This window comes from Typopeltis vanoorti, chromosome 1 (genome assembly GCF_054136105.1).
Source record: "Typopeltis vanoorti isolate ZY-2024b chromosome 1, IOZ_Tvanoo_1.0, whole genome shotgun sequence".
Lineage (NCBI taxonomy): Eukaryota > Metazoa > Arthropoda > Arachnida > Uropygi > Thelyphonidae > Typopeltis > Typopeltis vanoorti.
The window spans coordinates 132,728,087-132,753,432 of record NC_143549.1 but is presented as its reverse complement, the minus strand read 5'-3'; the positions used below and the strand labels follow the sequence as shown (position 1 = coordinate 132,753,432).

Here is a 25,346-nt window from a genome sequence, read left to right as displayed (position 1 = left end):
CATGCATATATAATTATTGGTAGATGGGGGATTAAATACAGTGTTCTCCCCAGAAATTTTTACCGGCCAGGTGGAATGAAGCATACAAAAATTTTGAATGAGTTAAGAAAGACCCTTTTTCATAACAAATTAAAATAGTAATTTTATTAGAAATTACTTCAAATAAGGATAATATTTTATATAGTAATTATAACAAACAAGACTAGGATTTTTCTTACTTTCTTATTAAGTAATGAAAAACCTTGTAATGCTCACAGCTTAAAATTCTATACATTAATTCTTCTCTTCTTCTTAGAAGTCCAGTTGTCAGCAGCTTTTTCGTAATTAAAATCTGTTGGATCTGGTCCCTCCAGTGAAATCAGCATCAGATTATTTAGTGTTCTGACTGATGTGGTTCCTCATACAAAATTCTTTATCATTTTTATTTTAAAAGTTTTTATCCTTTTTAATGCAGAAAAACCACTTTCACATTCAGCTGTATGCTCACAGGTATGGCCAGTCCAACAGCAGCTAGTTTTGCTAAATTTTGAAAAGACTCTTTGAGCTCAGATGTTGTTGCTAATTTCAGCAGTATTTGTCTTCGATCTAGATTAATCTGCAGAATGTATATTTGCAGATCTAATTTCTGATGCTAAAATATCAATCAACTCTTGCATTATTCTTTCTGAGGTATAATGTGCATTTTTACCAATGATAAGATGTTCTAAGTAGGAACAGCCTTGCAATACTCAAGCAATTTTTCAAATAATGTAGTATGTGGTAACTCATTTTTCGCTAACCAATACATAGATCTTAAAGCTCCCAGAAAAGCATCTATCTGCAAGTTATTCAAAATTGAAATTGATTTTTCAATTTGCCCTATTCCAGTTTCTTCTGGTATATGTTTTTCAATTATATCTGAACAAGAATCAGTGTGTAACTTGCTTTGTATATGGTCAACAAAGCTTTCTTTTCGAAGTGTTGTGCATGGCATAGTTACCCAAGTCACTTCCTTGTTTGTGGGTTGTCTCTTTCCGTATTTCATACATGTAGAACACATCATTCCATTATCTTTCGCCACTAATCAATGGAATTTTTTAAACCACTCACTGTTAATACCCGATAAGCGGTGTTTAGATGCACGTTTTACATTTGAAAGAGACTCTGCAGAAATCTAAGATTCTGTTGTTGGTTTGGTGTCTTTGCAATTATGCTTATCGGTTTCATCTTTCTTAAAATAACTTAAGAGTGTGTTTTCTGACTGACTTTTTACTCATTATGGGGTAATTTAATAAATACAAAATATCATTTTTATTAAATTAATCAGAACAAATCACTGAATTGTGCACTGACAGTAATACTCGAGACACATAATGCGTGTTATGTCACAATTTTACTATTTATAAGTATTAATTACTATGAATGGGTATTGGTATCACTCGAGACTGATGTCATAGTCCTCGAAAGTTTTGAGAATTCCCCGAGATCACAACTATATTTGATGTGCAGGAATATTTTCTTTTACAAAATAAAATATTAAATACTTGATTCACAATCTTCATACAAAAACCATTATTAAGAAAAATAAATGTAGATTTTTAAATCAATTTTTGCCTTTGATTCGAATTTGCTCAATTTTCACAGTTTATTTCTTTCAAACATCAAAATCATGTCTCTTTCGTAAAAGGTCTTCTTTGCAACCGATACTGTTGTATTCGAGATCTTGATTTTTGTCTTCCGCGTATGGATTGGTGTGCATTAAAGTGAATATCCGAAGCTCTCGAGATTGGCTCGCAATGCAAAAAGCAGCTGGTTTCACGTGTATAGAAACTCTCCGGTTTGATTTCTCATCACTATTAATTAAAAAAGTCTTAAATTATTTTCCATTCTTGCTTATTATTCATCATCATCATCAAATTCTTGCCATGTACCCTCAAGGGGTGTACAGGATATGATAGTACTACATGAAAAATTTACATCATTACTAACTTCCTATCTACAATTTTCCTCCAGATCAGTCTGTTACTTGTCAAGACTCTAATATTATCAGATCTTATATTTCTGTTGTCTAAGGCACTTTGTACAGTATCAATCCACCTATATCTTGGTCTTCCTCTAGGTCGTTTTCCTGCCAATTTGGCAGAGAACACTTGTTTTGCTAATCTTTCCTCGCCCATTCTGTTTAAGTGACCATACCACCTGAGATTAGCTCTGCTAACGCATTCCTGGATGCTGACAATGTCAAGTTCTTTCCTAATATTCTCGTTTTTAATATGATATTGCCATTGATGCCATCTGTTCACGACTCTAATCTTTCTCAGGACTCTCATATCTGCAGTCTCTAGTCTTTGGTCAAGTGTTTTACTTTTGACCCAGCTCTCAGATCCATAAGTTAAAACTGGTTCGAACACTGTCTTGTATACAGCTAATTTAGTGTTCCGACTAATTTCTCTCTTATTCCATATGAAGTTGCGCTAGTTGTCTTTGGTGGCGCTAGTTGTCTTTGGTAAATGTGGCGGTCGAGTTTAGCTAGTCTAGAAAACGTGTTTTTAAAGTTAAATATAGTGTGGCTTTTTGTCAAAAATTGTGCTGCAATTGTGTATCGGTTAGAAACAAGTGTCCTTCAGTGGTATTATTTAGAACTGTGTTGTATATATTGTGTTTTCACTGCCGTTTGTTTCACTATATCAACGTGTAAAGATGGCGTCCAACAAGAAACGTACGTTAGCGGCGCGCAGGACTTCTACTACTACAAGAAAGGCCGGCTCAGCGTTGGATTTTTCGCAATGGATGCGTTGCGGAAACTGCTATATGTATGCACCGAAAAATGTGAAGGATCTGTGGTCGGTCTGGCAAAATGAAAAGAACGAAAATGTCGACGTATGTGAGAAGTGTCGGGATAGGCTGGAGCGTTTAGGAATGGAAGCTGACATCGGGACCGTAGCGGAAGAACTTCGGCGGGAGTTTATGAAAATGAAAAATGACCTTCATCTTCTTCATGAGGAAGTGGAAGTGATCGGTAAGGAGATACTGGAAGTTAAAGCGGAGTTTAATGTGTTAAACAGAGAAATTAGGACTATAGAGATTACTTTAGCTGAAGTAACTAGAACAGGATTACATATGGGTGAGTCTTTGGTGAATGATTCAGTAATAAATAGTATGGGAGTGATTGGGAGTCAATATAATAAAACCACAAGTGGCCTAGAAGAAATGAGATGTAGTGAGAGTGGGGGGGTAAGTAATAGAGAGTTGAGTAATGAAGCTGGGAGAGTCATGCTGAATAGTGTAGAGAATGAGTCCATGAGTGTGGACTTGAATGAAGTTAAGAGTAGTAAAATATATGGTGATTCTATGATTAAGGGTATGGAGAGTGGTATGCATGAGGAGTGCTTGGCTGATGGGACAATAGAAAGAGTGGCTTTAGCAATAAAGAGAGGGCATGAAGCAGACAAGATGATAGTTATGGTGGGTACGAATGACCTGAGAGGTAGTATAAATCGGGTAGGAAAAGATTTAAGAACATTATTATATATTGTGAAGAGGAAAAGTGTCAATGGGAGAATAGTGTGTGTGCTGCCTCGTTTTGACAATTACGAGTTAAGTAGACGAGCAATGATAATGAATGATATGATTGCAAGAATGTGCAGAAAAAGAGGTCTGGAGTTTGTTGATGTTTGGAGTGTGTTTGAAGGAAAAAGGCAGTTGTATGCTAGAGATGGACTGCATCTTAACATGGAAGGACATAAGCGATTGAAGAAGTTATTGTTTTCTGAACAGGTTGAAGTTATTGGGCAGGGAAACTAATATTGAAAAGGTTGAGTGTAAGAGAGAGAAACTTTAGCACTGATTGTGTATTTATTGATCCTTATAGGCTGAATAAAATGCAGAAGAGAGGGGATAAAAATCGGCATAGGACTACGGTAGTTAATGACTTATATATCAGTTCTAAAGCCGGTACAAGATCTAGAGGGAATCTGCAATTTTTGTATACCAATGCTAGAAGCATTCGAAATAAGAGAGAAGAATTTTTGGCATTAGTCAGTGAAATCTCACCAAAAGTTGTAGGCATTAGTGAAACTTGGCTGTCAGCAGAAGATGTGGTCACTGGAATTGAATGTGATGGGTACACTATTTTCAGGGAGGATAGAGCAGATAGAACAGGGGGAGGAGTACTGTTGATGATAGCTGATGTGTTGCAGCCAAAGAAAGTAGTATATCATGATGATAGACATGTGAATAAGAGTTCATTTGAGGCAGTCTGGTGCGAAATAGCGACCAACGCAACCAAATATACAGTTGGATGCTGCTATAGGCCAGGGAGTACGGGGGGAGATATTGAATTCATGCATCAGCAACTTAGTGCAATGAGTGAAGGCTTGGTGATTATTATGGGGGATTTTAATTACGGTGATATCAATTGGAAGGAGGAAATATCACGTAGCAAAAAGGAAATGGAATTCATACATCTTCTACGAGATAATTACTTGAAACAGCACGTAACTGAAGGGACACGTGGTGTGAGAGTGTTGGACCTGGTTATTGGTTCAGAGGTTATATGCATAAGTAAGGTGTCCTCGTTACCTCCAGTTGGTGAAAGCGATCATGTGGTATTGACTTGGGAGGTTGCAAAATCTGTGGATTTTTCTATTAAGAAGGGGTATGTACGGAACTACAGGTTAGGCAATTATAACAAGCTTCGGAGTGAGCTTGCAGCCATCCCATGGCAGAACATATTGCAAGGGAAAGATGTTAGCAGTGCTTGGGATAAAATCAGCGGGTATCTGAGGAAAGCAATATCAGATTGTGTCCCCATGGTTAGGAGGTCAAACAAGGCAGGCATTAGATGGATGAGCAGTAGTATCAAGCTTGAACTGCAAAAAAAGAAAATGTTATGGAGAATTTACAAGGAGAAAGGCGATCAGGACACCCATGAGCAGTACAAGGCTCAAGCTAGGAAAGTTACCAGCATAGTAAGAAAAGCTAAATCAGATTATGAGAAGACCTTAGCCAAAGAGATCAAGGGTAATCCCAAAGAGTTCTTCCGCTATGTGGCAAGTAAGAGGAAGAATGACTTCGGAAGGATAACCTTAGTGGGTGCTGATGGTATTGAGGTGACAAAATCAGATGTAATAGTCGAGTTACTGAGTGATCACTTTTCAAAAGTCTATCACCCAAGTGAGGATATCTCTATACCTACAGCAATACCTAATGTGAGAATTGAAGCTAAAGAATCAGAGGTATTAAATATATTGCAAAACTTAAATGCAAACACTGCGGTAGGCTTAGATGGAATATCAGCTCGGGTGTTGCGTGAATGTGCAAATGAATTGTCAACCCCTCTCACCTGGATATTTAACTTAAGTTTGAACTCTGGTATGGTCCCTAGGGAGTGGAAGTTAGGCAAAGTGGTTCCTTTGCATAAGGGTGGCTCTAAAACTGCAGTATTGAATTACAGACCAATCACCATCTCAGGAGTAGTGGTAAAAGTATTGGAAAAGTTGGTTAAAGACAAAATTCAAGAATGGGTGGATCAGGATATGATACTCTATAGAGGCCAACATGGTTTTGTTAAAGGTAGATCCTGCCTTAGCAATCTATTAACTATTCATAATAGAATAACATCTGAGTTGGACAAAGGAACTGGCTACACAGTGGTACTTCTGGATTTTGCTAAGGCTTTTGACAGGATACCCCATAGAACACTGTTACGCAAATTGGAGCAGATGGGAATGGATATTAAATTGGTGATATGGATAGGAGAATGGCTCAGGGAGAGATACCATAAGGTGGTGTATGGAGGAGCCGAGTCCAGAATGAGGCAGGTGACCAGTGGTGTGCCTCAGGGCTCTGTGCTTGGGCCAATGTTGTTTAATTTGTATATAAATGATATAGGAAACGGCTTAAAGGGAGATATTCAGTTGTTTGCTGATGATGCAAAGTTGTGTAGTGCAATAAAAAATCAAGCTGATGTTGAAAGTTTGCAGGAGGATTTAAATAAGCTGGTAAAATGGGCAAAAGAAAATGGATGTCAGTTCAATGTGGAAAAGTGTAAAGTCATGCATTTTGGGATTAAAAGATTACCAGCTGTGTACTACATCGATGGAAAGGTACTCCAAGAGATTGATGAGGCTAGGGACTTAGGGGTATTGGTAGATAGGGAGATGAAGTTCAGAGGACACATTGCTAAGGTGTCCAAGATTGCACATAGGATTACTTGGTTGTTGAGGAACACACTGACATCCAGAGATAAAGAGGTTATTATTCCCCTTTATAAAGCATTGATACTTCCACATTTGGATTACTGTGCTCAGGTCTGGTCACCTGGATTCCTTGGAGATGAGGAGGCTGTGGAGAGGGTTCAGAGAAGAGTGACTAAGTTGGTGAGCGATGTAAAAAATGCTCCCTACATTGATAGATTGAGAGCTTGTGGATTGCAGAGATTGGTTGATAGGCGAAGAAGAGGGGATATGATAGAAACATTCAAATTACTAAAAGGTTTTTATAGGATTGATGCAGGGGAAATGTTTCAGCTGTGTGAAAGTGATGGAAGAACAAGAGGTCATCTCTGGAAATTAAAGAAGAGTGTGGTTAACAAAGGTGTCAGAACAAGGTTTTTTGCCTGGAGGGTGGTGAATGAGTGGAATTCATTGCCTGACTTAGTTGTGAGCTCTTCGTCTGTAAATGAATTCAAGAAGAGATATGACAGATATTGTTTTGCTAGTTTGGGTCTCCCGCGATGAGTCTACTGACTCCATGGAGATACCCGTAATAATAATAATAATAATAAAAAAAGTTGTTCAATTGACTTCCTACTATACCAGCTTTATTGATTCTGTTATCTATTTCCATATTTAATTTACCATCTTCACTAAAAATCGTGCCTAAATAAGCTGAAATGTTTTACTTGTTCCACAGGTTCTCCATTCACAACACAGTTCACATTTTCAATGATTCTGCCTATTTTCATTGTTTTTGTCTTTTTATTGCTGACCTTCATACCATATCTATTACAACAGTTATTCAATTTAGTTAGAGAATCTTGCAGACTTGTAGCAGATTTATTTAGAAGTATAACATCGTCCACATAAAGCAAAGAGCTGACATTAACATCTCCAATTTTAATATCATGTTTTTAATACCACTTTCCTTCATAATGTGATCCATATAGATAATGAATAACAGAGGGGATAATGTACATCCTTGTCTCACACCAGATTTAACATTAAACCATCTTCCTGTACTTCCTTCAATTCTAACTGCTGACTTACACCTCAAATACAGACTAAGTATTACTTGATATAATGCCCCATTGACACCATATAACTGTAGCGTATTGAATAGCTTCTCTCTTGGCACCTTGTCATATGCCTTTTCCAAATCGATAAAACTTAAATACAGATCTTTGTTATATTCCCATGCTTTCTCGACTATTTGTCGTAAAGTGAAGATTTGATCCTGACAGCCTCTATTTGCCCTGAATCCAGCTTGTTCTTCACCAAGCTTTTCTTCCACAATTCTTCTCAACTGTTTCTCAACTATACTTGCATATATCTTACCAGGAACACTCAATAGGGAAATACCTCTGTAATTCTCACATTCAGTTTTATTTCCCTTTTTATATATAGTGACTTTGAGAGTTCTACTCCAATCATTGGGAATTCATCCCTCAGTCCAGGCTTTCTGAACTATGCAGTGCAGCCACTGTAAGACTTTTATACCACCATACTTCAGCATTTCTGGTCGAATATCATCTACTCCTGCCTGCCTTTCCACATTTCAAGCCTTTGATGGCTTTTCCTACTTCAAGTATGGATATGTATTCCTGACTGCATGCTTGGTCAGTGTTTTTTACCACTGTGCTATCACTGCTTGTTTCATTTAGCAATGTTTCGAAGTAATTACTCCATACTTCAAGGATATCTTTTTTTCCTGTTTTCATGTTACCTTTATCATCTCTAACTATTTTTACAGCACTCTTTCCTCCATTTCTAAGCTTCTTCAACAACCTCCAGAATATCTTACCACCTTCTTGATATTTATTTTCTATGTTCTTGCCAAAGTCCTCCGATGACTTTTGTTTAGCTAGTTTTACACACTGCTTAGCTTTCTTACTTTTGTCTCTGTATTCTCTAAGAGCACAAGCTGACTTATTTGCCAGGAACTTTTGATATGCTTTTTTCTTTTCCTTCGCTGCCTCTTTAACTTCCTGTGTCCACCATGGAGTTCTGATTTGTCTATCCTTGCAGACAACCTTACCACATGCCTCTCTGGCTGAATCAATGAAGGTTTTCTTCAAGGCTTGCCACTGAATCTCTAAAGTTTGGTTCCTGTTCTTAAACTCTTTCAATTTTTCTTCAATAATCTTTGTGTATTTTAGTCTACAGTTCACATCTGAGAGCTGCTCAACTTTTATTCGCTTTAAAACTTTCTTACATGTCATTCTTTTCAATATGAAATTCAATTTTATCCTGCTCAAGACTAAATAGTGATCACTTTCAATTTCAAATCCTCTGTACAATCTGGTGTCTGCACCTGGGAGAAAACATCGCTATCAACAATAACATAGTAAATGAGACTTTTCTTATTCCTTGCCTCTTCTCTCCATGTAAATTTGTGCACATTTTTATGTTGGAACATGGTGTTAGTAATAACCAGTCCATGTCCTGAGCAGAAATCCAACAGGTATTTGCCATTATTATTATTAGCTTTGCTCTTTTCTCCAAATTTTCCCAAAACATTTTTGTATGTCTGACAATTTCCTACTCTGCTATTTAGATCCCCAACAAGGACCAACTTTTCCTTTTTCATTGTGTCAGTTGCTTTTTCTAAAGCATCAAAAAATTCCTCCACTTCTACCTTAGTAGGACCTTCTGTGGGACCACCATAGGCACAAATAAGTCTCATTGTCCAGTTCCCCATTCTGATATTTTCCCAAATCACTCTACTTGACACTGCCTGCCATTCAAGAAGGTGAGCCTTGTATTTTGTGTTGAATACTATGGCTACTCCTTCTTTTCCTTGATTGTCATTTCCGGAATATAACATTTTGTATTTATTGCTCAGAAAGATCTCACCAGTTTTTTTTTTGTTTCAGTCACCTCTATTATGTCGATCTGGTACTTATCTAATTCCTCCACTAGCTCCATTTCTTTGCCATTCAGGCTTCTTATGTTGATAGTACCGATCTTTAACTCTGGTGATGTTGAGTTGGGGTGTGTTTTCAGATTTGTTCCAGTAGCTGACTTTTCGCTGTTCGCCCTTGTTCCCTGGCGAAAACAACGGATCCTTGATGTAATAATAACACACACACACACACATGAGAAGATAACCAAAAAAACTTGAATCTGAACTTGGTACACGTGCATTTTCTAGTTACAGTTGATGCTGCTAATCATGAGTGTACAATTTTCTTTGTCAGTCTGGCAAGTCGGAACTGGTTCGTTGTTCCAGCTGCTTTTTTGTTAGTGCTTACAAGCAAGTTTTGTGATGGCTTACCACAAGGAACAGATTCTCTGTAAAATTTTGTTTTCTTTTGGGTAAAACTGCAGCTGAAACTATTGTTATGCTTCAGCAAACCTCCAAGGACGATGCTTTAGGTAAAACGCAGGTCTACAAGTGGTTTTTCCCGTTTCCAATATAAGGACACATCAGTTGAAGACTGATCATGATCTGGCCGACCTTCAACAAGCAGAAATGATGAAAAGATCAAAAAGGTTTGCCAGGCAATCAATGAAGATCATCAAAAGACCATTGAGCAAGTTTCTGAAGAGACGAAGTTTTCATGGAGTTTGTGTCTGTGAATTTTAACAGAATTTGCAAATGAAATGTGTGTCTACTAAATTTGTGCCTCATTTGCTCAGAGAGGATAAAAAAAAAAAAAATATTGTATGAATGTGTGCTGCGATGTGAGAGAGCAAGTTCTTAATGATCAGAAAAGAAAACCATGAAAGAGCAGATATTCGTTGATGTTTAAGTGAAGAAAATTTGCTGTAGGTACATAAACAGTATTCCAGTTGAACTGTTTCCAGCAGCAGAAAATATTGCATTGACTCACATGGAGATTGCTTTGAAGGATACTAGAGTGTGGTATTTTTCATTTCATCTCATTTTCCTTTTTTCCCTTGGTTACCTTGCAGTGTCGAGGGTTTTATTAATCATCGGACGTCAAGCTGTTCACAGGATAAGGTGGTCAGCCCTATGCCCCGGTGTATCCTATGTCTGTAGTGTTGAGTTTTCAGGGCTGGTTTGCCTGCTTTGTGGGATGAAAAACCCTATGATAAACTGGGTAAAAACCCTACTGTCCACACCCAAGACTTGGCTATGGCTGAGGAAGATCCTAAAGCTCCTCACGTCACCGATGGGAATCGAACCTAAGACACTCCTTCCCCAGGCATATGGTTGCGAAGCGCACAGCCACTAGGCTAACCGCGCGGACGAGTATGGTATACACCCCCTTCATGTATAAAAACCTATCTAGAAAATTCTAGACATTACTACAAATTTTCCAGTTCCATATTTTAAAAAGGCTCAGGTTTTTACTTTTTATAAAGTTACTTTTTTGGAAAGCATTTTATAACTTAGTCCTTTTTTTTTTGTTCATTTTGTAAATATATATTACTGTTTTGCATTTTCCATCATTATGTTTATGTTAAGCAAAAATTTACCTGTGATTTATTCACCATGATCAAAAAACAGTGAACACTCCTGGAAGCTGAAAAGTAATACTGCTATACCAAAAGCTAACTGTACTAAAAGTATTAAGATTGAGTTAGCTATAAAATAAAGATTAACCTTAATATGAATGATACCATACAGTGTTATTTCAAATTGTAAGCTGAAAAACAAAACAGTATTACATTATTGGAATTTTTTGCTCATGGAGGAACAGCTGGAAGTGAAAAAGAACAAAGAGTATAATATATACAGTGTGTCCATTAAGTAATGATACAATAATTATTATATCAAAACAAAGAACTATACAGGTAGTTCTCACTTTACAAATTTTTATCTTTATGAATTTTTTGGATCGGAAGTTTTATTTTAAATTGTGCATGGCGAAGCCAATTAGGGACGTATACGAGTATGGTATAAACTTTGTCCTCAGTTTAATGATAATTTCGAAGGCTTTGAAGACCCAACAAGATTGTGAATTCTGAAACTCAAGCAATCTTAGGCATGGCTAAACAGTTGCAAGTGGAAGTTTCGGAAGAGGCTCTACCAATTGACCAACCTTTGCTGGCAACATTACAAATCCTCTATTGCCATTCCTTATGCTGGGACAGTTTCAAAAAAGATTGCTACACTCCTAAACCATATGAAATATGAGTGACTTTCAAACCTCTAAAGACTATCTGTCACTTTTTAAGATTTCCGAAAGATAGTAATGCCTTCTTCAAATATGCTGGTGTGTGTGTGTGTGTAACATCCCTTGTTCATGTGGTTTAAACTGCATTGGTCAGACTTCAAGAAGTTTGGAAATAAGAAAAAGAGAACACGTCGGAGATGTAAACAACAACAGGAAAGACTGCTCTTTTGCTATTAGCCCTTCATTTCTTGAGTATGAACCATACCATTCAATGGTACAAAAGTTCTATGCCCTATCTAGAGGAAGACTTCTGCTCCCGAAACATCAAAGAAGTTATAGTTGTCATTCGTTCTAAACACAGCCTCAACAGAAATCAAGGATTAATTCTAGCTGACATTTGGAAGACCCTCATAAGATCACTAAGTACGCCAGAGTTCGATTTTGCTGCTAATTACAGAATATACTTGCATAGCAATAGTTGATATCATACATGCTCCTTGTGTTTGATGTACATGTTCTTCTGAATTTGCAAAAAATACATTTGTATTCGGTTTATTCCTTCATAAACTGTTTAAGTTGTTTTGTATCACTTTCGTACACCCTTACGAAGCCAAATAGCCAAGTTGGCAAAACTTGTCGTGTTTTTACTTTATTTTTATTATTAAAAATTCTTCGGCCAATATACAATCCAGTTTATGTTCATTTCTTGCATTCAGTTGATGGTCGAAACGAAAATAGAATCACTAAGTAATGAGATTGTTACTTTTATTCAATAAATACACAACTTTCTTAGATGCATTTAAAATCATAATTGGAAGTGATTTATTAGGTAAGTGTTGACTAAATTTAATAAATCTCCCGCTCTACTCTCATGTATAAAGCCATCCCTGATATCTGGAATTTATTGGCTGATCATGTGAATGCTAATCAGCTAGCACTGCTAATTCTATCCTTTTTTTTTTTTTTTTCATTTTATAGATGAAAGAAATGGAAATTTCTAGGAGTGTTGCAGAACTGAAACTTCGAGAACACCATGGAAATATAGTTGAAGCATTAATAGAACTAACAAATTAATCTGTATTGCTAAAAGAAAAAAAAATGGACTATATGAAACTTTCATCAATAAATATATTCTTGAATCTCATTTGAATTTTTTATGACACTCCAACCTTTTGTAAGTGGGAGCAAAAATACTTCGGTGGGTCATCTGCAGCTGAAATCCCCCGAGTGTAATTCTTAGCCCACCTATAGCATTTGTTCCGTGCAGCTAAGGATTACACTTGGGGTGGGGGGGTTTCATCTACAGACGACTCCCCCCCCCAATTTTTTTTTTTTTTTTTTTTTGGAAAAAGTTAAGCATGTAAGTGATGCAAGAAATATTCAGTTTTTGGACCCATGTCCTTAAGTTGGGCTATCAAAAGGTACCACATAATTGGTGTCTATAGCTTTTATTTGCTGTTCCTAAACACGAGCATTTGTAAAATGTATATGGTATAAGATTACAAACATACATACTGTATAAGGTAAAAAAATTTGCTGTGATGCATTGTGTCATTATTTTCTCCACAGTTCTGTCATTACACATTCACTGTAGCCATAAATGATTATTAATAACAAACCTCTGTCATGTTAAGTTGCCCATTGTAGGTCTCACTTAACCAGCAGCATATTTATCATGTTGAACCTAAAACTCAATCACATTTTTGCCATTCCATTCACCTACCACCACTTTCCATTTCCGAAAAGCATTATTTACTTACCGCCTTCTTTGCCACACACTTATACAACTTCCAAAGAGAGTTTTCCTCTTTCATTCCTTACTGTGTGTAATTCCCTCCATACTTTTTAATTATATATTATGTATAAAATATGTACCTTTGAAAAGATCTTAAATGATATCGTATCTAAATGTGTACCTATGGTATAAATAGTACAGGATTGAAATGGATGTGCAGTCTCATTGAACAAGAGATCCATAAGAGGATGATAACGTGATTAGTTGGTAGCATATTAGTGAAAACTGGCTCTCAGAATCAGATGTGATAACTGGAATTGAGTGTAAAGGATATAATAATTTTAGAAATATTTTCAAAAATTTTAGAAACAGCAATAATGTCCCACAGCACTGCATTTGAGGCTACCTGGTGTGAAGTGGAAGCTAACAGGATGAAATATATGGTGGGGTGTTTGTGCTGCTACACATAACCTTGTGGTTCACATTTGTTACCATTGAGCTAGACAAGGGGAATGGATACACCATGATTTTGCTAAGGCTTTTGGCAAAATTCAGCATGAAGACTGTTGCATAAATTGAAGAATATCATCATCATCATATTCCTGACATGTATCCCTCAAGGGGGGGTGTACAGGATATGATAGTACTACATGAAAAATTTACATCATTACTAACTTCCTATCTACAATTTTCCTCCAAATCAGTCTGTTACTTGTCAAGACTCCAATATTATCATTATCAGATCTTATATTTCTATCGTCTAAGGCACATTGTACCGTATCAATTCACCTATATCTTGGTCTTCCTCTGGGTCGTTTTCCTGCCAACCTAGCAGAGAACACTTGTTTTGCTAATCTTTCCTCGCCCATTCTTTAAGTGACCATACCACCTGAGATTAGCACTGCTAACGCATTCCTGGATGCCAACAATGTCAAATTCTTTCCTAATATCTTCGTTTTTAATATGATATTGCCGTTGATGCCATCTGTTCACACCTCTAATCTTTCTCAGGATGCTTATATCTGCGGTTTCTAGTCTTTGGTCAAGTGTTTTACTTCTGACCCAGCTCTCAGATCCATAGGTTAAAACTGGTTTGAACACTGTCTTGTATATAGCTAATTTAGTTCTAACTAACTTCCCTCTTATTCCATATGAATTTATTCTATTGACTTCTTACCATACCAGCTTTGTTCATTCTGTTGTCTATTTCCATACTTAATTTACCATCTTCAGTAAAAATCGTGCCTAAGTAGCTGAAATGTTTTACTTGTTCCACAGGTTCCCCGTTCACAACACAGTTGACATTTTCAACAATTCTACCTATTTTCATTATCTTTGTCTTTTTAATGCTGATTTTGCAGACTTGTAGCAGATTTATTGATAAGTATAACATCGTCTGCATAAAGCAAAGAGCTGACATTAACGCCTCCAATTTTGATATGTTTAATACCACTTTCCTTCATAATGTGATCCATATAGATAAATAACAGAGGGGATAATGTACATCCTTGTTTCACACCAGATTTAACATTAAACCATCTTCCTGTACTTCCTTCAATTCTAACTGCTGACTTACAACTCAAGTACAGACTAAGTATTGCTTGATCTAATGCCCCATTGACACCATATAACTGTAGCGTATTGAATAGCTTCTCTCTTGGCACCTTGTCATATGCCTTTTCCAGATCGACAAAATTTAAATACAGATCTTTGTTATATTCCTACGATTTCTCCACTATTTGTCGTAAAGTGAAGATCTGATCCTGACAGCCTCTATTTGGCCTTTATCCAGCTTGTTCTTCACCAAGCTTCTCTTCCACAATTCTTCTCAACTGTTTCCCAAGTATACTTGCATAGATCTTGCCAGGAACACTTAGTAGGGAAATACCTCTGTAATTCTCACATTCAGTTTTATTTCCCTTTTTATATATGGATACTATGAGAGCTCTACTCCAATCATTGGGAATTCATCCCTCTGTCCAGGCTTTCTGAACTATGCAGTGTAGCCACTGTAAGACTTTTATACCACCATACTTCAGCATTTCTGGTCGAATATCATCTACTCCTGTTGCCTTTCCACATTTCAAGCCTTTGATTGCTTTTTCAACTTCAAGTATGGATATATATTCCTGACTGTATGCCTGTTGAGTGTTTTTTACCACTGTGCTATCACTGCTTGTTTCATTTAGCAATGTTTCGAAGTAATTACTCCGTACTTCAAGGATATCTTTTTTTCCTGTTTTCATGTCACCTTTATCATCTCTAACTATTTTTACAGCACTCTTTCCTCCATTTCTAAGCTTCTTCAACAACCTCCAGAATATCTTACCACCTTGATATTTATTTTCTATGTTCTTGCCAAAATCCTGCCATGACTTTTGTTTAGCTAGTTTTACACAGTGTTTCGCTTTCTGACATTTGTCTCTGTATTCTCTAAGAGCAAAAGCTGACTTATTTGCCAGGAACTTTTGATATGCTTTCTTCTTTTCCTTCACTGCCTCTTTAACTTTCTGTGTCCACCATGGAGTTCTGATTTTTCTATCCTTGCAGACAACCTCACCATATGCCTCTCTGGCTGAATCAATCAGGGTTTTCTTCAAGGCTTGCCACTGAATCTCCAAGGTTTGGATACTGTTCTCAAACTCTCATTTTTTCTTCAATAATCTTTGTGTATTTTGGGGATAACAGAGGGGATAATGTACATCCTTGTTTCACACCAGATTTAACATTAAACCATCTTCCTGTACTTCCTTCAATTCTAACTGCTGACTTACAACTCAAGTACAGACTAAGTATTGCTTGATCTAATGCCCCATTGACACCATATAACTGTAGCGTATTGAATAGCTTCTCTCTTGGCACCTTGTCATATGCCTTTTCCAGATCGACAAAATTTAAATACAGATCTTTGTTATATTCCTACGATTAGTAGATAGTCTACAATTCACACTTGAGAGCTGCTCAACTTTTATTTGCTTTAAAACTTTCTTACATGTTATTCTTTTCAGTATGAAATTTAATTTTATCCTGTTCAAGACTAAATAGTGATTGCTTCCAATTTCAAATCCTCTCTACACTCTGGTGTCCTGCACCAGGGTGAAAACATCACTATCAACAATAACATAGTCAATGAGACTTTTCTTATTCCTTGCCTCTTCTCTCCATGTGAATTTGTGCACATTTTTATGTTGGAACATCGTGTTAGTAATAACCAGTCCATGTCCTGAGCAGAAATCCAACAGGTATTTGCCATTATTATTAGCTTTGCTCTTTTCTCCAAATTTTATCAAAATATTTTTGTATGTCTGACAATCATTTCCTACTCTGCTATTTAGATCCCCAACAAGGATCAACTTTTCCTTTTTCATTGTGTCAGTTGCTTTTTCTAAAGCATCAAAAAATTCCTCCACCTCTACCGTAGTAGAACCTTCTATGGGACCATAGGCACAAATAAGTCTCATTGTGCAATTCCCCATTCTGATATTTGCCCACATCCCTTTACTTGAGACTGCCTGTCATTCAAGAAGATTAGCCTTATATTTTATGTTGAATACTATGGCTATTCCTTCTTTTCCTTGATTGTCATTTCCCGAATATAACATTTTGTATTTATTGCTCAGAAAGATCTCACCAGTTTTTGTCTTTTTTGTTTCAGTCACCCCTGTTATGTCGATCTGGTACTTATCTAATTCCTCAGCTAGCTCCATTTCTTTGCCATTCAGGCTTCTTATGTTGATAGTACCGATCTTTAACTCTGGTGATGTTGAGTTGGGGTGTGCTTTCAGATTTGTTCCAGTAGCTGACTTTTCGCTGTTCGCCCTTGTTCCCTGGCGAAAACAATGGGGGCCTTGTTTAACCTGGCGACGTCCCAGCCGGCATGAAATTTTGTCATGTTGTACCTTCATTTTCTATATTGGTTTAAGCCAATAAGAATACAATTTGGTCGGCTAAATCCCAAATTGCCAGCCCATCCTCATTTGTTCAGTATCCAGGTAGATACCCAACAGGGTGCACCACAAGAAGGTGAGGATTGGACATTAGGTCAGAAGCCCTGGTCGGTTCTCCGCATTCCTTTAAAGGCTATGTGGAGGTCTCCTCTCAGTTATACAGCTTTGACCATTAAGCACCCCATTGAAGAATACAGGAATGTGTTAGCAGAGCTAATCTCAGGGTGGTATGGTCATTTAAACAGAATGGATGAAGAAAGATTAGCAAAACTAGTGTTCTCTGTCAGGTTGGCAGGAAAACGACCCAGAGGTCTGCCTTAGACGACAGAACTTACAACTGCCTTAGACGACAGAAATATAAGATCTGATAATATTAGAGTCTTGACAAGTAACAGACTGATTTGGAGGAAAATTGTAGGTAGGAAGTTAGTAAATTGGAAGTTAGAAGATAGGAAGGTGTAAATTTTTCATGTAGTACTATCATATCCTGTACACCTCTGGAGGGTACATGGCAGGAATTTGATGATGATAGTACTATCATATCCTGTACACCTCTGGAGGGTACATGGCAGGAATTTGATGATGATGATAACTCTTTACCCACCCACTTTACTAATAACAGTATACTATACATATTAAAAGCCTTTCTTGAGTGCGATTCAGATATCCTGTACACCCCTGGAGGGTACATGGCAAGAATTTGATGATGATGATAACTCTTTACCCACCCACTTTACTAATAACAGTATACTATACATATTAAAAGCCTTTCTTGAGTGTGATTCAGATAACAAAAAAAAAGTACTTTTTAACACAAAAGTCCAGACATTTATAGTTGTTGGACTATTATCAGTACACTAGAACTGCTGTGCATGTACTGTGGCAGTTTCTATGATATTTGCACTAGACATCTGGTGCTGATTATTATACCAGCTCTCTCACTTACATCTTACAGTTAAGCCATTATTGTGTTGAACTATGTGCATATGCATGTCGTACATACACCACAAATCCCTGAGTACCTATTTATTATCTACTTTAGAATAGACGTCTCATGACACAGGTGATTCCATGGATGAGATGCACTTGATAAACTGACCACTCAGTATGCAATTACAAACATATAATATATATAAATGATATTTGGATAAAAGAAAAAACTTCATCTCAACTTTATAAACAGATGAAATACATCAGCTTTATTCATATATTATTTCTTACTGCAAATTTTTTGCAATTCATGGACAAACTGTTGAATCATTACTTTTCCATCCTAATGTTTCATATTTATTCTGTCCTTTCAGCCATACTATTAAGGGATGAAAATATTCCAGCATTGGTGTGATATCAATTTTGTCAGTATATCCATTTGTCATAATTTCCATAACTCTTTGCCAAGGCAATGAGCTACCAAGTTTTAATCCTTCACTGAAACAAAATGTATTTATATAAGGTTCAAGTTAGTTTTTCTAAAAAAATTGTAGAAGTGAAACAACAAATATAAAATTTTTAATATATTTAAATACAGTTTCTCTTGGCTTAATGTTCCGTGTATTCAAATAAAAATGTAAGTTGGTAGATTTGTACTGCAAAGTAGATACACACACACACACACACTGGTTTGCGTTCAAATTAAGGAACAAAGAGAAAAATTGCAATAATTTGGGGGACAGGGGTAAACATGCCAGTCAGGTGCATTATGTAAAAAGTGATGTTGAGTCTGGTTATTGCATACAAATAAGTGGAGCTGTCAGCAGTATATGGAATGAGCCAAGGCATATAGCAGGCATTTTGGAGTGAATTTCCATTTCATGTCGGGAGTGAGAACAAGATATGAACTGACCTCACGTTGGCTACAGGAACACTGTTAGCTGCTTACACTGCATGCAGAAGGCTTCATGAAGTTGGTTTGTATGCTAGGCGACTGGTATTCTGTATGCTGTTCCTATCCCCACAACACAGAGTATGTTTGAAATGGGCCAGGCTCCACATCATCTGGAACCAAGATTAAGGGGGGGGGGTTCAGTATTATATACAGATTAAGTCCTAATTTGCTGTACAAAGTGATATCAAGCATGCGCTGATCTGGAGAGAACCAAGGATGCATTATCATTCCTAAAATATCCTTGAAAAGGATATTTATGGTGGAGGTAGAATGAAGGTTTGGGGAGACAGGTGGATACACCGACCTGCATGTGCTTCCTAGCAAAATCATGAATGCTGCCACTTATAGAGATGAGGTCCTGGACCCCGTGTTCATCCATATCTGTGTGCAATAAGGGCGATAGTTATTATACAAAGTAATAATGCCTGTTTTCATTGAGTGAAGCTCATGGACCAATATCTTCAAGAAGAGACTATCATATGTATAGTTTGGCCAGCCAGTTCTCCTGACCTTAATTCTACTGACCATGTCTAAGATGTGCTATGAAAGAAGTGAGAAAAGAAGCAAGGAAAACTTGAGGAATGAGTCACAGTGGATAAAAAGAGAGATTAAGAGGAGATAATTACAAATGATATATATATATATATATATATATATATATATATATGGAGATTATATGATTTGAGGTGTGCAATTAGAGAGACTGGGAGAATAATAGAGAGAGAGAGAGTATGATGCCTTCATTCAGTCCATTTGAACTAAACAGCATTATCATATCACCTTCATTCTGACATTCCCTTGCTGCCAAAGTTGCTTGAATTGGATAGTAAAAGATTTGAGAGAGAGATTATACCTCAGAAGAGGGGTAAAGGATGACATGTATTATCTCGAAATGATAGTGAGGAGACAAGCAGTGAAAATGAGTTATATTACGGTGAGAAGATATAGGAAGAGGTTTGGAAATATAGATGCTCTGTGGATTGCATTTGAAGGTATGGACTATAGACATTTGAAGAGATTGCTGTTCTCTGAGCAAGTGAGTGTTGAGTTAGAGAAACTAAAGTTGTCAGGGTGAAAGCAGGGGACAATCTCATGTAGAGCTTGAGTAACACGAGGTTGTGCAGCATGTTACAGTGAAGATTGAGAATAATAATAATAATAGATATATGGTTAATAATAATACAGGCGATGCACTATTTTGTCTCTATACAAATTTTAGAAGTTAAAAATTAAGGGCAGTTGAATTTGTGGTTAATACAGTTTGTTTTCCTGAAGTTTATTGGTGCTAGTGAAACAGAAGATGATATCACAACAAGAATAGAGGCTAAAGAGTGCAGCATATTCTAGGAGGATGCATGAAAAGAAAAGTATTTATGATATGACAACGCATAAGCTACATTCACTCAGAATGTAGATATGGGGAGGAGAAATGGTGCCAGTAGCTTTGAGAGTGTATGGTGAGTGCTTGGAAATGTAGAAGCACTAAGCAGGAGATTTTTATACAGATTAGATTAAATAATGTGAAGCAGGTAATTATTATGGGAAACTTTAACTAATGCAACATACATTGGAAAGGAGAGTTAACATCTCATAAGGAATGACTTTTTGGAATTCTTGAGTGCTAATTATTTCAAACAACATGTAGTGGAGGGAACATAAAGATAATCAGCAGCTGTGTGTTAAGACTTAAATGCTGGGAGAAACTCAAGTTAGAGAACTTAATGGAGTTTCTACTGCACTGTGAAGGGAAAACACTATTTAATTCTTTCTGTATTTCATCTCAGAGAACACAATATACAAGGAGTGGCACTAGTGTTGTGAAGAGAAGTAGCAGTGTATTTGAATGGTGTTACGAAAAGTGTTTTTTTTCCCCTAAATTATATTGTGTAGATTTGTATAATAGTGCTTTTGTGTGATAGCCAGACTGGATGTAATCATTGTTCTGTGGTATTAAAAGTGTTCACTTCAGTTGTTATCTTGATAAACGTGGAAGTGGTAGTTAACATTACAAAAATGGTGGCAGCGGCAGCAAAGAAGCATATGCCAGCAGTGCAGAAGGTCTCAACTCAGAGATCAAGTTTTTCCCTGGACTTTTTTGCAGTGGATAAGATGCGACAATTGTGTTATGCATATATCCAAAAATGTTAAAGATTTCTGGAGTGTTAGATTGAATGTTAAAAAGGAACGTATTATATTATAGTATGTGAGAAGTGCAATGAAAGGCTAGGACATTCCAAAGATGAGAATGGTGTTACATGGAATAATCAGAAAATGGATGGAAGTGCTTGCAATGGTAATAATAGAAGTGACGTGGAAGAGTTTAGGCTAGAATTAATGAAAATGAAGAATCAAGTTAAATGTATGAAGGAAGAAAATTGAATGTGTAAAGAAGAGCATAGCTAATGTAAAGACAAGGAAGTTAAGAAGAAGAAGAAGAAGCAAGTATCTAAGGATGATAGGGTTGCTTTATATGGCGATTCAATCATTAAAGGTGTGGTAAATAAGTATACAAGACATGTTTTAGTAGTGGTACAATAAAATGAATATCAGATGCTCTGCATAGAAGGAAAGGGCATCAGAATTAGTGGTAGTAGTGGATACAAATGATTTGAATAGTGAGACAAAGAATGTGGAAAGGGATTTAAAGAAGTTGTTGCAGGATGTGAAGGATAATAGTGACATTGGGAAAGCAGTTAATTTGTTGCCCAGAGATGACAGCAGTGAACTGAGAAGGAGAGCAATGATACTGAATAACAGGATGACTGAATTGTGTCAGATGAAGAGTGTTCAATTTGTAAATGTATGGAATGAATTCGAAGGGAAGTTAGAATGGTTCAAAGCAGATGGAAAATTGTTTATTGAGAGTACACAGGGTTCATATGAAATTAGTACCACTAAGAGTCAGAGAGAGGTTGAGAAGGAGATTGTGGAAGGGTAGGAAGAGGATGGATAAAAAGGTGAGGAAGTGATTATAGCAGAGCAAAGTGATGCAGTGCAGAACAGTGGGGGGAATGATAAGAATATAAATGATAATCAGAGTCAGGATTAGGGAAACAGGGTTGGTCAGGATGAACAGAGAAGTACACTATAAGTAATAAGTGCACTATGAGTAAAAAGTGATTGTGTTGATGGGATGGCTTCAAAGAGTGGAGAATTTGTTATGCTTGTATACTAATGTATGCAGTATTTGAAATAAAAGGGCTGAGTTTGTAGCATTGATTGAATTAGCATGACCAGAGATAATTGGCATAAGTGAAACTAGGTTGACTGACGATGATATACTGTCAACTTGAAATGGTGGGATATAGAATTTTCCAAAAGGATAGGAAGATGATGTTAATGATAGCAGAGGAATTGTGTCCAACAGGTCAAAGTGGAAAATAGTAGTATGTGTGAAGATTTTGAAGCTGTTTGGCATGAAGTTGAGATCAGTAGAATAGTATATCTAATATGATGCTGTTATCGGTCAGGGAACATGAAGAGTATTGACTGTAATTTTTAGACAAATTAGTTGGGTGTAAAAGGAAGCTGATCCTAATTGGAGATTTTAATTATAGGAATGTGGATTGGAAAGAAGAGATAATGTATGGTAACAAGGAGAGTGAATTTGTTCAGTTTCTGTGAGATAACTATCTAAAGCAGCATGTGATGGAAGCAACACAAGGTTTATTGGTGTTAGATTTGGTGATCCTCAGAGGATGTGGTTGTAAATAAGGTATCAACACTGCCACCTGTTGGTGAAAGTGATCATGAGGCATTGGTTTGGAAGGTAGTCAAACAGAAAAAAGTTATCAAGAAGGTCTATATGTGAAACTATAATGTGGGTGATTATCAGAAGCTCCATAATCAACTGGCATCAATACACTGTGTAGAAATAGGCATCAATACAATTATGTAGAAAAGATGGTGATAATGCAGGAGAAATGATAAGGCAGTATCTAACACAAGCAATGCATAACTGCATATCAAGAGTTAAGCGAATAAGCAGGAGTGAGATGGATGAACGGTGAAATCTAGCAAGCAGTGTTACAAAAGAAGTTATGGAGAAAGTACAAGACGGTTTGCAGTGACAGATGCATGAAGAATATAAAATGCAGGCCAGAAAAGTGACAAGCTTGTTTAAAAAAGAAAAAGTAGAATATAAGAGGAGGCTGACCTGTTGGGTCAAAGCTAATCCAAGAGAATTTTTCTGCTGTGTGGCAGCAGGAGGAAAAATAATTACGCTGGTGAATAGTTATGGTAGCAGAGTAACCATAGCAAATGATATAGTGGAATTATTTAATGAACACTTCATCAGTGTATATCATAGTGGTGTGAATGATGCTCTACAACATGCAGAAGGGAAGCAAGAATTAGGAGAATTAAAGGTGAAGGAATCAGAGGGGAGTATCAATTGTTGCTTGAGTTAGATATTAATAAGGCTCTGGGAATGGATGACATATCACCACGCATTTTTAAAGAATGTGCACAAGAGTTAGTCATGCCTTTGTTCTGGTTATTTAATGACAGTCTTGCAGTGGGGAAGGTTCTAAGGAGTGAAAAGAAGGCAAAATAATATCTCTCCACAAGCATTATTCAAGAACAGAAGTCATCAGTTGTCATCAAAATGTTGGAAAAATTGGTTAGAAATAGGATACAGGATTGGGTTGATAAACATAAGATTCTCTATGATGGTCAGCATGAATTTGTGAAGGACAAATCTTGTTTTAGCAATCCGCTTATGTTTTATGATAAGGTGTAAATGTGTTGGATAAGGGAGAATCTTGGACTTTGCAAAAGCATTTAATAGATTACCACATGATAAGTTGATGTACAAGTTGCAAAGAATAGGCATAGATAGTATATTGGTTAGATGGATCAGAGATTGGACCTCTGAATGATAATGGCAAGTTATGTATGATGGAGCCATGCTCAGAAAAGGAAGATGAAAAGTGGTGTGCCTCAGGGTTCTGTTCTTGGGGCCCCTACTGTTTAACTTGTTTGTTAATGATATTTTATGTTGACTGACTGGGGGATCTTCAAATGTTTGCTGATGATGCAGAGTGGATGAGATTTGGGATCTTGGAGTGATGGTAGACAATGGACTGAAGTTCTGAGGATACATCACATGTATTGCAAAGACTGTACATTGTATTACTGTTATGATAAAAAGTACATTGACATGTAGAGATGAGGAAGTGGTGGCTCTATAAAACATTGGTCAAACCACATGAACTATTGTGTTCAAATTTGGTCACCTAGTTTTCATTATGATGTGAAAACACTTGAGAGGGTCCAAAGAGAAATAACCAAAGTGATATCAGGACTTTGCAGTGTTGGCTATAAAGAATGTTTGAGAGAATGTGGATTACAGAGGTTGGTGGAGGAGGAAAAGAGGAGATACGATAGAGACCTTCAAGTTAAGGGATTCTTTCAGATTAATACAGAAGAAATAAAAAGAGTGGATGTTAAGATGGGAAGAATAAGAGGCCCATCCCTGGAAGTTGTGTAAAGATGTGGTGAAGAAGGGTGTGAAGAGTAGATTTTTTTTTTATATGGAGAGTTGTTAGTGAGTAAAATTCATTGCTTGAGTGCATTGTGAGTGCAGGTAGTGTAAATAATTTCGAAGCTTATTTATGATAGACATGTTGCTGGTTGAGTGGGTGTCCCACGATGGATCTATTGACTTCAAATTTGGAGTCAACAGATTTTTATTTGGTAAAATTTGGAGGTTATCAAATAATAATAATAATATGATAATTGTAACACACACACATACACACAAACAAACAAAGTGAAACACATGGACAAAAGAGTAAATTCCTAAATAGGTATGTCACCTATTGGAGGCTTTGGTTGTAAACTAGCATCTCAAAGGATTAATGTTTCCCCTATTTTGGAAAGTTTTATACATTCATATTTGTTTGGATTAGGCTAGTTTCTGAGGGCAGCTGCAGATTCTAAAAACAGTATTTTCTAAACTTGCTGCAGTTGAGCATGGTATGTTTTCCCCAATTGAGTATGAGTAGTATCTAATGCAAGATCTGCAAGACCCAGTTGCCATGACTGCTGATGTATTTTTTATATTCTTTTAGGTGGATGGCATCTTCCTATTTTTCATATTACTGAACCCTATTCCTGCTAACTTGCAGGAATAGGGTTCTCTTTATACACCAGGAACTGAGAGAGGAGGGTTGGTTCAGTAGAATGGATAAGGGTAGCTAGTTTCAAGTGGAATCTGAAGACTATGCAGAGGTTGTATTTCTTTAGAATTCTGGCTAGTTTTTCTGGTGTCTCAGATGTAGAGGATGGCAATAGCAGTAATTCACAGTATATATACTGGACACCCACTCACACAGGGAGATAACATTCACAAACTTTTTCACCATCTGCCCTCTCAAAATATATCATAAAAACCAGCTAACAAAGCCTACAATCTGTTCCACTGAGGCCTCCCTTACAACAGAATTCAGCCATATACACTACACCTTCTGGTTCCTACAAAAATAATCAATC

The 25,346-nt window shown here is 36.7% G+C and overlaps 2 protein-coding genes across 2 annotated transcripts in view; one reads left to right on the top strand and one right to left on the bottom strand.

Moving 5' to 3' along the window:
• LOC150110439 (huntingtin-interacting protein K) overlaps positions 1-12,428 on the top strand; it is a 35,317-nt gene extending 22,889 nt beyond the window's left edge. The window contains exon 3 of the mRNA XM_090393789.1: positions 12,263-12,428. Within this exon, the coding sequence (XP_090249915.1) occupies positions 12,263-12,358 (96 nt within the window). The 3' untranslated portion in view covers positions 12,359-12,428. The remainder of the gene's footprint in view (positions 1-12,262) is intronic.
• A 5,707-nt stretch (positions 12,429-18,135) lies between these two features.
• Positions 18,136-25,346, bottom strand: part of LOC150110437 (angiotensin-converting enzyme-like) — a 169,854-nt gene continuing 162,643 nt past the window's right edge. Inside the window, exon 13 of the mRNA XM_090393777.1 lies at positions 18,136-18,394. Coding sequence (XP_090249903.1) covers positions 18,205-18,394 — 190 coding nt within the window. The 3' untranslated portion in view covers positions 18,136-18,204. The remainder of the gene's footprint in view (positions 18,395-25,346) is intronic.